Below are 16,673 nucleotides of genomic sequence, written 5' to 3'. Positions count from 1 at the left end.
TGCCATGTAGATATTGTTAATTAAGTCCTCCAGCTAGTGGTGGTTGGAACAGGTATGTGATGGCATGGAATGGGGACTCTTATTAAACTGAATGAAGTCATCTGAGTGTTCAGCTACATTGTGATTCTGGGACCCCCCCCCCCTCTTCAATCTCGGTTGTGATAACAGATGAGTAGGAGGAGGGTGGGGGAGGGGGGCGAGTTGCATGCAGAGGAGCATGGTAGCCCCACCCCCACACGGTAACGATTTTTTTTCTTTTGGGGGGGGGGGGGGGGGGGGGGCGTAGACCTTGCCTGCCTCTCGCCGTGCAGGCAACGTAACCAAGTGAAAGCAGACGTCACGCACGGAGTTATAAGTCAAAAGTCGGATCAATGTTATAACATTTTTAATAAAGTTCCTAAATGAAACAATTACGTCACCAGGAAAGGAAACAGTACAAAACAAAGTGAAACAATTACGTCACCAGGAAAGGAAACAGTACAAAACAAAGTGAAGTACAATAGAAAACAATGGTTCCTCACACAGCATTGTCAGTTAGGTAACACTGTCTACACTCAAAAAATTACTATAGTCTGGGAGACGAGTCTTTGGTATTGACAGCTCGGTAGCGTCTTTCCGTTGCCTAGCGACCGCAGGCAGGCAGCCAATGACGGCCTGACTTTGAGCGGGTAGCAAGGGCAACGTTGCCGCTCTGAAACCCGGTCGCGCGCGCTTATGAAACTTACCAGTGTCTCGCGTGCAGGCGGTGCGGTCGTTCGTCGTTTGTCTGAAGTTGAATTCGCAGTTTATTTCGTTTTTGTTGTTTTTAGTGTTTCTTTGTTTATGTTTCGTTGTAAACAATGTCTAGTGCGGCGGTAGTACCAGCCCAACACAAGAAGTGAAACGGAGGAAGAAAAGTGTGCTACACAGCCAGGCCCGTGAATTCGTGTGCTCTGTGAGGGATTACTTTGAGAAAGAAAAGGACAAAGGTGGGCCCTTAATTCCTGTTGTTCAGGTTGTGAAGAGAACGAAAGAAGCGACCGAGAAATAAGCAGGTGACAGCTTTTCAGAAAGACACTATTCGTCGTCATATATACAGCTATTATAAGAGAAGGGAACATCCCACTCTATCTAAATTACAGGTGTCGCTTCAGAAAGAATCTTTTTAAAGGGAGCAAATTTTCATTGCGTACAGTGTTGAAAGACATAGGCTTCAGCTATTCACTGTTTAACGGACGCAAAATATTAATGGAAAGGACAGATGTAGTTGCATGGCGGTGCAGATTTCTGCGCAGGATCATGGGTGTGGAATTCGAAAGTATAGTGTGGTTAGATGAAACTTGGGTCAATGCCAGCCATTCTTTACGTAGAGGCTGGAATGATGGAACGCCCGAGGGGACAATGGCAGTGCCTGTTGGCAAAGGAGGGTGTATTATTGTCTTACATGCAGGAACATCGAAAGGTTTTGTGCCAAACTGCTTGAAAATGTTTAGGTCAAAAAAGACGGGAGATTACCATGAAGAAATGAACAGTGTAGTATTTCAAGAATGGTTCGAGACATCGCTTACGACGAATCTGACAAGTCCATCAGTGATTGTTATGGACAATGCGCCTTATCATTCCGTTGTTCACGATAAGGCACCAACCTTGGCAACAAAAAAAGACGATATCATTCAGTGGTTGAAACGGCGAAAAGTAGATTTCAGAGAAGATTTAAGTAAGGCGGAACTGCTCGAAATTGTAGCACAAAAGAAACCCCAAATTCCAACATATGTAATTGACGAGATTGCTAAAAGGCAGGGCATGAAATCGTTCGGCTTCCTCCATACCACTGTCACTTCAATGCAATTGAAGGAGTGTGGGCGCAGATAAAAAATTACATTGCTGCAAACAATAAAAAATTCACGATCTCTGAAGTGGAAACTCTCCTTCCAGCAGCTATCAATAAAGTGACAAGCGAGACGTGGGCTAAAATTGTAAACAGCACTGCACGTGCCATCAGAGAGGCGGCCAAAACCGAAGGGGTTGTGGAAGAATGCATCGAAAATTTAATTATACATCTGGGGGAGAGCAGTGATAGTTCGAGTAGTGCTGAGGAAGACAATGTCAAATCATATTCTGACAGTGATGTGAGTGGTGTTTTTCCATTACAGTAACTACAACGTATTCAGGAATGTAAGGAGGGAGTTTGCTATCGATCTACAACCAGATCATCATATTGTGAGTACTTTCTTCAGATTATAACTCTTAATACACTGACCAATTATTCTGTAGCTTGTAGCAGAACAAATTAATAATGCTAATACTTAACAATGGAAACCAAAACTGCTAATGTTCAACAACTTGCGAAAATAGTTTTCATTTCAATTGTGAAGTTTTAACAAATAACTTTATTATGTTTCAGCATCTTAGATACTTGTACTAAATAGCTCGTATCAGTTTTCGAGTTAATATATTTCAAGCATCAACTTTAAATAAATTCATGCGTACCAATACGACTTGTATTTTGTCTCGCTTTTATTTCTGCTGCTAGAGAAGGGGCGTGTAGCAGACAGGGCGCCGCGTGCTGTGAGCCACGTTCGGCAACAGCGCCGTCTGCCCGCCGGAACTGTCAGTACCAATCACTCGTCTCACGGACTATACTGTCCGAAGATTTTCGACGTCTACCGATTCAGGAGCATGGAACTGATCGGGAAACTTAAAAGTTACCATAATATACGTGTTCGCAAACTCACTGGTTTCGTCACAACACTTTTACTCCAGGTGACAAATAACAGAAGGATACATACCTATGATGCCTGTATTTTGTGAATCCTTCACTTCCGAAGTCCAATCCTGTAGGTACAACCTTCACGTCACGTTTCTTAAGCGCATAGTCAATTATACATTCGTTTTCTTCAGGCTACAAAAGAGCAGAGATAGTTACAAGAGAATGTGGAAACGATGCTTCTAAAGTACACAACAATACAACTGAAAATGGTTATACACAAGCATTCTCGACGAAATGTTGCGGGCAATACGGGATGGCAAAGTATGAGAAATTACGTCCCACATGCTACAATAACTTTTTAGTCATAAACACTTTCTCTGCGTAGTAAAATTACGGAAATACGTCTCCCACCTCAGGAGCAGGTAAATATGAACTACTGTAATGTAAATATTATACTGTGAGAAATCAAACAATTATTACACTTCCAAATTTTTCAAAGATCACAGCCTAACACAGTCGGCACTTGTATCCATAAATTTACTTTCTTTGAAATAAAAAATAACGAGTTTTTCCTGACCAAAATGGTGTATATTTTCGAGTGTTCAGTCGTGTTGATGACATGTCTCAAAAAATTGCATCGTCAAACCCGGCTTGCCAAGCAAAGCTCGCCATATATTCATAAGAGTTCACAATGACCACCAATACGGCGCAAAATATTTCGTATCAATCCTCAATTTCCGCGAAACTCTGCTACTTCCCAAATTAAGACAGCTCTGTACAACCACGATACTCACAGCATCGCCTCTCCAAGATCAAAAACCTTGGAGCGAGGCACGTGTAAGCGTCTAGTGCCAACAACTCGCAATGGATCATGGTAGCGTGACCATAGCGACATCTATCGGTTTGGTCAGTAGTTGAAGATCCCTTCAACGACGTTAGCTCCCGACGCCTGAATCAGTTCCAGCTTGCCTCTCGAAAAACAAACACCGCGACAACGTTTCTCGTACATATTCTATTTATATTCACGGCAATACAGAGTGGAATACTTCGCCACGTTGTCTTACAATGTACATCATTCTACTCGACCCTGACTACGTCATTCCCACACGTCTGTTTAGATTGCCCCATAACGCTTTTTCCCCTCTCTACGTAGCAAATAACGACATAAACAACTTCATTTTTCTCCTTTAATAGAGCTGAGTTTTGCAGTTAATAAAATGTTACTGACTGAAAATTGCATTTTCGATTTACTTTCTTATTTATAGACAGTGTTGGGCGCCAGATCTGTCGTTATTGGAAAATCTGAATCATTCGTTGCTTTCAGATAGCTGGCCTCGCTCAAAGAAGGAACACTCAATGGAAAAAATATTGAAGTCGTCATTGAACATTTGCTATTTTCCACTAAAACAAAGCAAAATGATGAAATTAAGAATAAGAGGGCCGAAACGCACCAAAACACTAATATAACAGGAGTGGGCTTGGGGAAAATATAAGGTTAGCTCCGGATGTTTGCAGACGACAACAAAATTCTCACCACCGACACGACCTCATAACATTCTTATTCAGAAACCTCGACGTCACGTGACGGCCTATTTAAATACCGCTTAAGTCGCAAGAGGTGATTTTCATGCAGTTTAGCAGCCTTTCGACGGAGAGATCATTTATTTCGGATACTAAAAATTTTACAAACAACAGATTTATACAAAGTTATATCACTAGCGGAGTAACAGATTTCACACGCAAATATAACTAAAAAACCACAAAGGGCACTTACAGTGCCTCTGGCTCTTCTGCGGAAGATATGAAGTGATTACTTTCGTGTTACTACTTCAATTACAGTAATACCTTTTTACTTAAATTTGTTGATAGTCACAATCATGATTTTTTTCCAAATGCAGTATGTTGCGATTGTTGAGGTTGTGGTTCGGTTGGGACCAAATAACACAGCTTAAATTGCTGTGAATAAAACGAGAAATAAATTACATTGAAAGCATTGATTATCGTCTACAGTGTGATATCTAAACCCCCAGTTATCGTTACAGATTGACTGTGTAGGTGTCTGTAACAGACTGATACGTTGCATAGCCTGGCGTGTATGTTCATCTTTGCAATCACCTACTTGTGTCACTAACTTATGAATTTCAGAGGACGTGGATAACTTGGGACCTAATAACACAAAGTACCAGCTAACTTCATTTACAAAGCTTCGGAAATTACTAATTAGCTATGAGACAAGATGTTATCTGTGCTTCTTCCATTATTTGTATTACAACAAGGACTTTCCAATACCATACTTATAACCTCATATCTGTAAGAGTCTACACCATTCAGGAACACACATTTTCATTGTCGTGCCAGCAACTATACAAAGTTAAGCAACTAAATAAGTGCAGTGTATGGAGAGCCTAAACAATTTCTTGGTAGCCAACTCTTTCAAGTCCACTGATAAACCTCTTACAGAATCATTTGAGGCAAGCACTATTATGCTACACAATACCCACTACTGTACATGCAATTGTGTAAGCCTTGTAAACTGTTTCTCTTTCAACAATGCTGCCATGGAACTACCTTATGCACTTTAGTTCGTTTGCATTTACAGCTTTTTAATAAACCCCTTTGCTGCCAAGTTTGGGCAGCAGTGCAGTGTGACGTGCTTCATGCCAATCCAGGCTATGTTGGTCATTTATGTCTTTTTCTTGCAAACTGTCCACAGACTGGAGGGGAACTCTCTGTTGTCCCCCTTATCAGTTCCACTTCTGGAAGGCAGGTGTGGGAAATGTGGATGATATTCTTGACCCCGAGAAGACTGGACCACAAACAACAATAACCAAAATATCCTAATTTTTTACTTCTGCCACATTCTTGTAACTCATCACACTTAGGATATGTGGGAGGGGTCGCTAGGTTATCATTTTATCTTGTAATGTGCATTACATGTTTTTGTTTTTCACACATGTCCTAGTGTATGAGCATCTCGATCAAAACCTGGGACTATAAATAATAATATCCACTAAAATTGCCTTATCACAATTTTCTGTAGCACACACAATATTTCTCTATTTGAATACAAAAAAATATAAATGTAGAAACATCAGCATTTTTGTGGTGAACATATACATGGTGTTACAAAATGGTACGGCCAAACTTTCAGTAAACATTCCTCACACACAAATAAAGAAAAGATGTTATGTGGACATGTGTCCGGAAACACTTAATTTCCATGTTAGAGCTCATTTTAGTTTGTTCTTCCACCTATGATCAATGGAGCACGTTATCATGATTTCATACGGGATACTCTACCTGTGCTGCTAGAACATGTGCCTTTATACGTACGACACAACATGTGGTTCATGCACGATGGAGCTCCTGCACATTTCAGTCTAAGTGTTCATACGCTTCTCAACAACAAATTCGGTGACCGATGGATTGGTAGAGGCGGATCAATTCCATGGCCTCCAAACTCTCCTGACCTCAACCCTCTTGACTTACATTTATGGGGGCATTATAAAGCCCTTGTCTACGCAACCCCGGTACCAAATGTAGAGACTCTTCGTTCTTGTATTGTGGACGGCTGTGATACAATACGCCATTCTCCAGGGCTGCATCAGAGCATCAGGGATTCCATGCGACAGAGGGTGGAATGCTGTATCCTCGCTAATGGAGGACATTTTGAACATTTCCTGTAACAAAGTGTTTGAAGTCATGCTCATACGTTCTGTTGCTGTGTGTTTCCATTCCATGATTAATGTGATTTGAAGATAAGTAATAAAATGAGCTCTAGCATGGAAAGTAAGCATTTTCGGACACATGTCCACATAACATATTTTCTTTCTTTGTGTGTGAGGAATGTTTCCTGAAAGTTTGGCCATACCTTTTTGTAACACACTGTATAAGGGTACCATGAGCTGTGCAGTTAACTGAAACGCATTAAGATCAGTTTGTGAAAGTACACTGGATAGTCCTTCCCAAGGATTGTTTATCACACAGATTTGAGAGGGTCAACATTGAGGTGACAGTCCAAGAAGTTAAACTGCTTATGTGTATGCCAAGTGAAGAACCTGAACTGGAAGTCATACACTGCAGATCCTCTTAAACACGTACGCTGTGTAATGGCTTGCAAAATCCATCACACTGCCTTAGTGCAGCCTAAAAATAAGTGAATTAGACAGCCAAAAAGATCTTTAAGCGCTTACCCACTAATATGAAGCAAATAAGAGATAATAAAATTAACAACAGATACAAATTAAGGTCAGATCTATTCCTATCATAAACTGAAACACCTTTTTCTTGCTGCAATTTATATTTATTTATTGTTCCAGGTGCATTTTACGGCATCTTCAGTGGATTTAATTTGAAATAATATGCTTGTCTTTCTGTGCAATAGTTTACATCATAATTTATACATAAATAAATTACTATTAGTGGCAGTCAAATGAAAACTGAACACCTGCCACAACAGAACCATGGAATGGTTCCACTCAAAAGTAATCACCACACAAATTGAGACATTTATCTCACTGGGACACAAGACAATCAATTTCTGTTTTGTAGAACACAGTCGGCGCATGATGGATCTACAATGGCAACCTCTCTTGCAGTTCATCATCTGACTGAAACCAACATCCACGTGCGTCTTTCTCCAGGTGAAAGCAAATGTGAAAATCACACAGTGAAAGATATTGACTGTATGGAGTATGTTGCAGTGTTTCCAACCAAATAACTAAAGCATTGCCTTCGTCCAACTGGTAGGGTATGGATGGGCATTATCATGCAACAGGTGACTCCATCCAACAGCATTCAGACGGCCCGAGAGCAAACGGCAAAACCGACTGTGGAAACATCCAACATCTGTCAAAAATAACCCCTCATTTTTTAAAATTATAAACATGATTACAACACAAACGAAACAACTGAGACACAATACTGATAACGACAAGTTTGTGAGCAAGGGTAAAAAGTAAGTTGGGTGCAGAAGAAACTGTGGTTTGTGGAAGTGAAATGCTGAGGAGTGAAACGTACTTATCAGTACTCAATATACATGTACAGGGCATTCTAGTTGTGCAAATGATTGCAACAAAATCCATTTAATGTTTGAGTTCCTCAGGGACGAAGTCTGAAGCCAACACCCACCACCAAGAAAAAGTAACAAGGAGGTGTGAAGAGACTTGTACAATCTGTTGTGGGCACGACAAGGCTGCTCAAGGCTTCTCACTCCTTAGCACACTTCCTGGAATCACCCATGCGTTACAGTGGTGTGCACATAAGAAGGCGGGAGGTGAGGCAATGTGCTCGGGCATGCAGCAGTGTACCATGTGACGATCCGGCCAATAGCGTATTTATGCCACGTCCACTCGTGCACGAGTTTTGGGATCTTCATAGAATATCTAGTGTCTATCTACATGTTAGTTTAGACACGGTGAGGTTAACATATAACTTCTAAGAGGGAGAATCAGAAGCAGGAACACCGGTTCGGTGTATCGCTCACCCCAGTTTCCAGGATCAGCAATGGCTGGAGTGTGAGGCACGGGACAGGGACCGAGAGCGCACTGGTGCCACCGCAAAGCATTTGCCATCTCTCTCTGTGCCATATCGCAATGCTACCGCCTGCGACAACAGCTACCATTAATACAGGTGTGTCTGGCGAGTTGCTGAAGCTCTGTGCCGCCGGTGACACTGACTTGAGAAGATCGAACATAAACTCTCCGGGCAACAACATCGACACCCAATTCTGTCACTGAGAGAACCTGCTGCAGCTGCTACAAAAACGAGTGGCACTAGATTTGCCACAAGAGGTGCCGGCCTTCCTGCCAGTGGCACATTTATTGCCATCAACAGTACCACAATTGCAGGCACTACTTTGCATCCACGAATCACATGTCCGAGTGCCGAGGAGATATCCATCCACTGGGCTTGTCTTTAGGATACCAGCCAGTTCAGTTCACCAAACTGAGTGAGGATCACAGCAGCCAAGCAGTTCCAGCTGCCATTACATCCTGGACATCACATCTCTGCAACCACGAGCCGCCAGCCATCATCATGAGCCTTAGCCTCTCCAACATTGGTCTCCCTGGACTCGGGGCATCGAGACCTCACCCATGCCGGTATTTATTGACTTTAGCAATTTTACATCACACAAAGTGGCCAGCTTTGTAGTTATCTACATTAAGGGCTAGCTACTCTTTGTGCCAAGCTGATACTTTGTCAAGATCACAATGGATAATGCTGCAATTTTTTCTGGAAATAATTTGTTCATAGGTAACTACATCATCTGTGAAAAGTATGAGATTGCCATTAATGTATAACAGAAACACCATTCCCCGAGGGTATACTAGATATCGTTTCAGTGACTGTAGACAGCTCTCCATCCAGGATTACAAACTGTATCCTGTCAGTCAATAAATTTTTGATCCTGTTTTTTAGAAGTTGTCAACTTGGCAATGAATCAGAAGCCTTTTGAAAGACTAGAAATACCCAATCAACCCATTTCATTTATCCGTGGCATTCAGGATATTGTGTGTAAAATGCACGAGTTGAGCACTGTGTAGTTGACTTTTTTGAACTAATGCAGACTTCCATGGAAAAGGTTATTTTCTTCTAGGTAGGTCCTAACATTTGAGCACAATGTACACTCAAAATTGGTGAGGTTTTTGTCATTTGTTGACAAATTGCCTGTCTGGCTTTTGTGTTGCAATCTTCATTCAACATTGAACAACTTTCCTGATGTTTCGCCAGCACAAGTGGCTGGCATTGTCAAAGATTCAACCTCCACTATTGGTGGTAGACTAGAGACAACCATGTGGCCGGAGTTGTCTGTACCTTTTACGCCAACATGTGAGGGCTTTAACCCTTGTCATTACCGCTGTGGATCTCCCCTTGATCCATTGCTACCTGCAATGATTGTTTGCTGCAATTTGTTGAAACTACTGTCACATTTGTGAATTTCTATGGCTTTCTTGAACAAGCAGGCATGGTAGCTCTTCTGCGCAATGAGAACCTCTGTACCGGTGAAGTTTTTTATGTGATCAGTCTCATACAGCATTGCTCTGCCACGGCTGATTTCTCCACCTGTCTTAACCTGCAATGCTGTTTACGTTTGGTGATCCTGGTAATGATGGACTGTACAGTCATTCTAACATAGACTTTTCCAAATATACAAAATAAATAGTATATTTACAATATTGTGAGTGGCCTTCTTTTGTTCTGTGCGGATCTGAGCAGAAGATACATGACCTACTAAATCTGATCTTCTCTCTCAGCAGGCAAACTGAGGAATCCACAAAACACAAAAGCCCTACCAACTCGGCTGTATGGGTTACCAAAAATCTATAAAGACGATTTCCCATTAAGACCGAATGAGAGTACTCCTGAATCACTGATGTATAAACTGTGAAATACTTGGTCTCTCTGCTTCAGTTGCACATAGAAAAGACCGACACAATTCATCGAGAAGCTGAAGATTGGTTGGATTAAAAGAGGGGAAATGGACCAAACAATGAGGTCATCAGTCCCTTGTTCCGAATACAAAAGTACCACAAGTGTGAGAATAAAACAAACAAGACTGACAACTCAAAACAGAATGAAATGAAAAATCACAAGAACGATGAAGGGCAACAAACATCTAAATGGACAAAAGAGGACAAGAAAACCACAGAAACACAAGAAACGGGATGAAGATATTAAAACAACAAAGCAGATTACCTTGGCAGGCTGACCATGAGAATAAAAAAGGAGAAGCCACCCCCTCTGCAACACATTAAAACCTCCACCCTAGAAGCACTGGGGGGAGGACACAGAGGGACAAAGGACATGCACTAAAACTTAGATCAAATGATAAAACCCACCCTCACAAATGAAACGTAAAACTAAATCAGCCAATGAGGCATTGTCAGATAAAATTAGTGGCAACAAGTCCAGTAACCCAAGATTTCGTCACTGGGCAGTGAAAGTGGGACAGTGCACCAGAATATGGGCCACTGTCAACCAGGTGCCACACCGACACTCAGGCGGGTCTTCACAGCGCAGGAGGTAACCGTGGGTCGCCCAAGCGTGGTCAATGCGGAGCTGGCAGAGGACAACCGATTCCCTGCGAGAGGCCCGCATGTAAGACTTCCACACATTCGTAGTCTCCTTATGACACACAGTTGGTTGTTATGCCACTCTGTCTTCCAAAGCCGAAAAACCCTACAGCCTAAGTCAGAACGCAGGTCAGATTCAGAGACGCCCATCTCCAGAAGCAGTTTCCGTGTAGCCTGTCGGCAAGTTCGTTGCCTGGGATGCCGACGTGTCCTGGGGTCCACACAAACACCACTGAATGATGGAACAGGTCCAGGGCAGAGATGGATGCTACCAAGGGATGGCGAAGGTAGCACTGGTTGATAGCTTGTACGATGCTCAAGTACACAGAAGAAACGATTCCCCGGGGCATGAACGGCTATACTGAAATGCACGAGAGATGGCCACCAGCTCTGTAGTGAATACACTGCAGCCATCGGGCAAGGAATGCTGTTCTAAATGGCCTCTGTGGACGTAGGCGAAGCCAACATGACCATCAGCCATTGAGCCATCAGTTAAACCGCTTCAGAGCCCCAGAACATGTCAAGAATAGAGAGTAAGTGACAGTGGAGAGCGGCAGGAGTGACTGAGTCCTTAAGGTCATGTGAAAGGTCCAGATGAATCTGCAGCCTAGGTGTACACCATGGAGGTGTATGCGGACGGACCTGGATGGGAGATGGTAAAGGGAAGGACTCCAGTTCAGACAGAAGGGATTGCACGCGAACTGCAATCGTTAGCTCTGACATGGGCTGCCGATGCAGGAGATGAACTGCCACGGGTGGAAAAAGGAGATGGTAATTTGGATGCTCAGGAGAACTATCAATGTGTGCAACATAACTGGCGAGCAGTTGGGCACCTCGGATCTGCAATGTAGGGACTCCGGCCTCCACCAGGACTCTGGTCACGGCACTGTTCTAATAGCTCCCATCGCTCAACGAACGCCACAGTGGTGCACTGGGTCGAGTACACACAACGCTGAGGGCGCCGCCAAACCATAAATCAGACTCCCATAGTCAAGGCGGGATTGAACAAGGGCTTTCTAGAGCTGCAGCAGAGTAGAGCGATCTGCACCCCAGTTGGTGTTGCTCAGGCAGCGGAGGGCACTGAGGTGCAGCCAGCACTTCCAGTTAAGCTGACGAAGGTGAGGTAGCCCAGTCAACTGGGTGTCGAAAACCAGTCTTAAGAATCGATATGTCTCCACTACAGTGAGTGGATCGTCATGAAGGTAAAGTTTTGGTTCCTGATGAACGGTACGATGCCGACAGAAGTGCATGACACATGACTTAGCGGCCAAAAACTGGAAGCCGTGGGCGAGAGCCCATGACTGCGCCTTGTGGATGGCTCCCTGTAGGCACCACTCAGCAACACCAGTGCTGGTTGAGCAGTATGAAATGCAGAAGTCGTCTGCATACAGAGAGGGTGAGACAGACGGCCCTACAGCTGCTGCTAGACCGTTAATGGCCACTACAAATAGTGATACACTCAATACAGAGCCCTGCAGGACCCAGTTCTCCTGGATATGGGGGGAACTAAGGGAGGCACCAACTTGGACATGGAAAGCACGGAGCGACAGGAAATTCTGGATAAAAATTGGGAGACCCCACCCGTATAATGTGGCAAGGATATGATGTCGCCAGGTGGTGTCATACATTTTGCTTGGATAAAAAAAAGACTGCAACAAGGTGTTGGCTGCAAAAGGCTGTTCCGATAGCAGATTTGAGAGAGAGAAGATTATCATTGGTAGAGTGACCCTGGCGGAAGCTGCACTGACATGGAGCCAGTAGGCCACGTGACTCCAGAACCCAACCCAACCGTCGACACACCATACGCTCCAGCAGCTTACAAACAATGTTGGTGAGGCTCATGGGCCAATAGTTATCCACATCAAGCGGGTTTTTGCCGGGTCTGAGCACTAGAAAAACGATGCTCTCCCGCCACTGCAATGGAAAGACGCCATCGCACCAGATCCGGCTGAAGATGACAAGGAGAAGGCACTTGTAGTCAGACAAAAGATGTCTGTGGATCTGATCCGGCCCAGGAGCTGTGTCGGGGCAATGTGCAAGTGCGCTGACGAGCTTCACTCTGTAAATGGGGCATTATGGGGTTCATTGTGGCGTGTAGTGAACAAGAGGACTTTCCTTTCCATCCGCCGTTTGTAGGTGTGAAAGGCTGGGGGGTAGTTCTCCGATGCAGAGGCTCGAGCATAGTGCTCAGCACAGGGCTCGGCCATTTGCATCGATACATAGCACGCCATTGATGGTAACGCTAGGGACACCTGTTGGGGTATGGTACCCAAAAAGATGTCTGATCTTCGTCCAGACTTGGGAAGGTGACGTATGGCACTCAATGTCAACACAAGCCTCTCCCAACACTCTTGTTTCTGTTGTTTTAAAAGCTGGCGCATACGGGCACAGAGCTGCTTAAGGGCTATCAGATGCTCTAGGGAAGGGTGTCGCTTATGTAGCTGTAGAGCTCACCAACGCTCTGTAATTGCCTCATCAACTTCCAGCGACCACCAAGGGACTGTCTTTCGTCAGGGACACCCTAAAAAGTGGGGGATTGCGTTTTCTGCTGCAGAAACGATTGTGATAGTCACCTGCACAACCATTACATCGATATTACCATGTGGGGCCAGAGTCAACAATGACATCAGAGGTGAAAGTTTCCCCAGTCTGCCTTGTTTAAAGCCCATCTGGGCAAGCGTCCATGGCCTGAAGCCAGGACAGTGACAGGAAGATGGGGAAGTGGTCAATACCACACAGGTCGTCATGGGCTCTCCAGTGGATACATGGCTGCAAATTGATAAATCAATGGCCCAGTAACTACCTCAAGCCACAATGAAATGTGTGGCAGCCCCAGTATTTAAGAGGCAGAGGCGGACTGAGACAGTACAGTTTCGACATCTTTGGCTCAGCCAGTAAGCAAGGTGTCACCCCACAAGGGGTTATGGGCGTTAAAATCTCCCTAAAGTAGGAAAGGTTTAGGGAGTTGATCAATCAGTGCAGCTAATACATTCAGGGGTACTGCACCATCTGGATGAAGATATACATTGTAGACAGTTATTTCCTGTGTTGTCCTTATTCTGACAACCATAGCTTCAAGAGGGGTTTGAAGGGGCACATGTTCACTACAGACTAAGTTTAGGACATAAACGCAAACTCCACCTGACACTCCATTATAGTCTCTATGGTTCCTGTTTTATCCCTCATAGCCACGGAGGGCAGGGGTCCGCATTGCCGGTAACCAGGTTTCCTGAAGGGCAATGCAGAAAGCAGGTGTAAAGCTTAACAGTTGCCATAGGTCAGCCAGGCGGTGGAAAAAACCGCCACAATTCCACTGGAGGATGATGTGATTGTGAGACTGGGAAGCCATGAAGCACTCAATGAAGTAGCCTATGTCTCAGGGTCACCTGTTGCCACCGACTTTTTGCCTGAGCAGTCTATATCCAATGTGTCTCAGAGTCCGGTCAGATCCAGGTCCTCAGCAGAAGCCAGAATCTCCACCATATCCTCAGACACAGAGCTTGTAGGTAGTGGTGGTGTGGGTGCCACTGCAAGTTCCTTGTTCTTAAGGGTTCTTCTTTTTCGATTTCTTGTGCTGTTCCTTGGGTTTCCCTCGCTGGGAGGACTTCACTATCAGTCTCCAGGACTGAGGATGAGTGTGAAGCCATATGACCAGCTGCAATTGGGCTCTTCAGCCGTTGGCGGGTGTCATCTTTCCCACTAGCAGAAATCTGGGAAGGGAGTGACCCAAGGGACCCCCTCCTAGCGAGAGAAGCCAAAGAAGCCTTATGCTTCTCTGGCTCAGAAGTGGGGACTAATCCCCGATGGTTGGGGGACGGGGATGGGGAGGGGGGGGGGGGTATTGCTCCTGAAGTAGGTGGTGCGGGAGCAACAGGGAGGGAAGTGCCGCCCCCCCCCCCCCCACCATCAAGGGGGCAGGTGTAGTCTTCCGGTTCTGAGAGGTGACACGAATTTGGGGAACTGATGGGGTGAGAACTGTTCTCGTAGCAGTGGCGTATGAGGTCATAGCCACAGGATGTAGGCACTCAAATTTCCTCTTAGCCTAAGTGTAGGTCAGTCGGTTCAGGGTCTTACATACCATGATTTTCCTCCCTTTCTGTAAAATCCTGCAGTCTGGCGAGCAAGGTGAATGATGCCCTCCGCAGTTGACACAGATGGGAGGTGGGGCGCATGGAGTATTGGGATGCAATGGACATCCACAATCTCGACAGGTGGGGCTGGAAGTACAGCGGGAAGACATATGGCTGAACTTCCAGCACTGAAAGCATCGCATCGGGGGAGGGATATATGGCTTGATGTCACAGTGGTAAACCATCACCCTGACCTTCTCGGGCAATGTGTCACCCTTGAAGACCAAGATTAAGGCACTGGTGGCAACCTGGTTATCCCTCAGAGCCCGATGGATGCGCCAGACGAAATGAACACCTTGCTGCTCTAAATTGGCAAGCAGCTCGTCGTCAGACTGCAAAAGAAGGTTCCTGTGGAATATAATACACTGGTCCATATTTAAGCTCTTATGATGGTAACAGAAACATCCCCCAATTTTCCACAAGCGAGTAAAGCCCATGACTGGGCAGAGGATGCTGTTTGTATCAAAACTGACACAGAGATCATTTTGGACAGGCCCTTCACCTCCCCAAACATGTCCTCTAAATGCTCCACAAAAAACTGTGGCTTCATGGACATGAAAGATTCCCCATCAACTATCGTACATATGAGGTACCGGGACGAATAAGCTTCACTGCCATCCTTAGTGTGGCCAGGGAGGGGAACGACTTGGGGTCATATTTCTTAGCATTAAAGCTAGCCTTTGCCCGCTTAGGGACTGCTGGCGGCAGACCACCAGCAAGAGATGACGTACTACACTTCATAGCGTGTCATCCGCCGTGATACCACCCACTCCGACCAGGGGCCCTCCCCATGGGCGCCACCCAGCCACAGCAAAGGCCACCTGGCAGGATGGCCATTGCCGGGAGTCCTGATGCCTCAGGGTGATGGGCATCTACTCCTTGGCATACATGGGGAGTTAGCAGCGCAGGCATCAGCAGAGCAATCCCTGTGTTGTCAGGGGGCTACAACCAACTGGGTACATGGTGACCCCACCACAATGTACTGGCTACTGTGCTGGATATGAGGTGCAAAGAAGTCCATGGACATCGTCGGCACAGAAAGTGACACAGCATAGTGCATGGTGGAAAACACACCCTTACTTCTAAAAATAGACAAAAGTGAATATTTATTTCATCATCTCATTAAAAATTCCTTTTTTTTTTAAATTTAAAATCTATTGTAAAATTGCAGAATAGCACATGTAAGTTACGTTTGGTAATGTCTTTGATTTTGTTCAGCTTACTTACTAAACTCATCAAACAATGGAAAATCCAGGATGGAATGTAACAATATCCACCCCCACTGCCCCCTAACACCCCCTGTCAACTTTCTACAATTTCTTAACCTACAACCTTGCCTCACCATCATTCCCCAAATCCCTCAACATGCAAACTAACCTTACATCTGCAGAAAGAACCATTGTCCACCATCTAAAAACTGATCCTGACCTTATAACCCTACCTGCGGAACCGCAAGGATTACCTCACCGAAGGACTCCGTCAGCTGTCAGACACTTCCACCTACAAACCTTGCCACAGTGACCCCATTCCAGTAATCCAGCAGGATCTCCAGTCACTACTCAAATCCTTAGGCCCATCCCAGAACCTCTCCCCAGAGTCCATCTCTCTACTTACCCCTACCACTCCCCACACTCCTACCTTCTACATGCTTCCTAAAGTCCATAAGCCCAACCACCCAGGATATCCCATTGTGGGCAGTTACTGTGCCCCCACCGAGAGAATCTTTGCTCTTGTAGACCAACACGTTCAACCTTTTACCCAGAATCTATTACCTTCCTA

At 44.9% G+C, this 16,673-nt stretch overlaps 1 protein-coding gene across 1 annotated transcript in view; it reads right to left on the bottom strand.

Annotated features, from left to right (window-relative positions):
- The window catches only part of LOC126253401 (uncharacterized), a 122,569-nt gene that overhangs the window by 15,790 nt on the left and 90,106 nt on the right, over positions 1 to 16,673 (bottom strand). The window contains exon 10 of the mRNA XM_049954700.1: positions 2,769 to 2,881. Coding sequence (XP_049810657.1) covers positions 2,769 to 2,881 — 113 coding nt within the window. The remainder of the gene's footprint in view (positions 1 to 2,768; positions 2,882 to 16,673) is intronic.

This window comes from Schistocerca nitens, chromosome 4 (genome assembly GCF_023898315.1).
Source record: "Schistocerca nitens isolate TAMUIC-IGC-003100 chromosome 4, iqSchNite1.1, whole genome shotgun sequence".
Taxonomy (NCBI): Eukaryota; Metazoa; Arthropoda; class Insecta; order Orthoptera; family Acrididae; genus Schistocerca; species Schistocerca nitens.
Note: the sequence above shows the minus strand (reverse complement) of the source record. Positions and strands in the feature narration are given on the sequence as shown.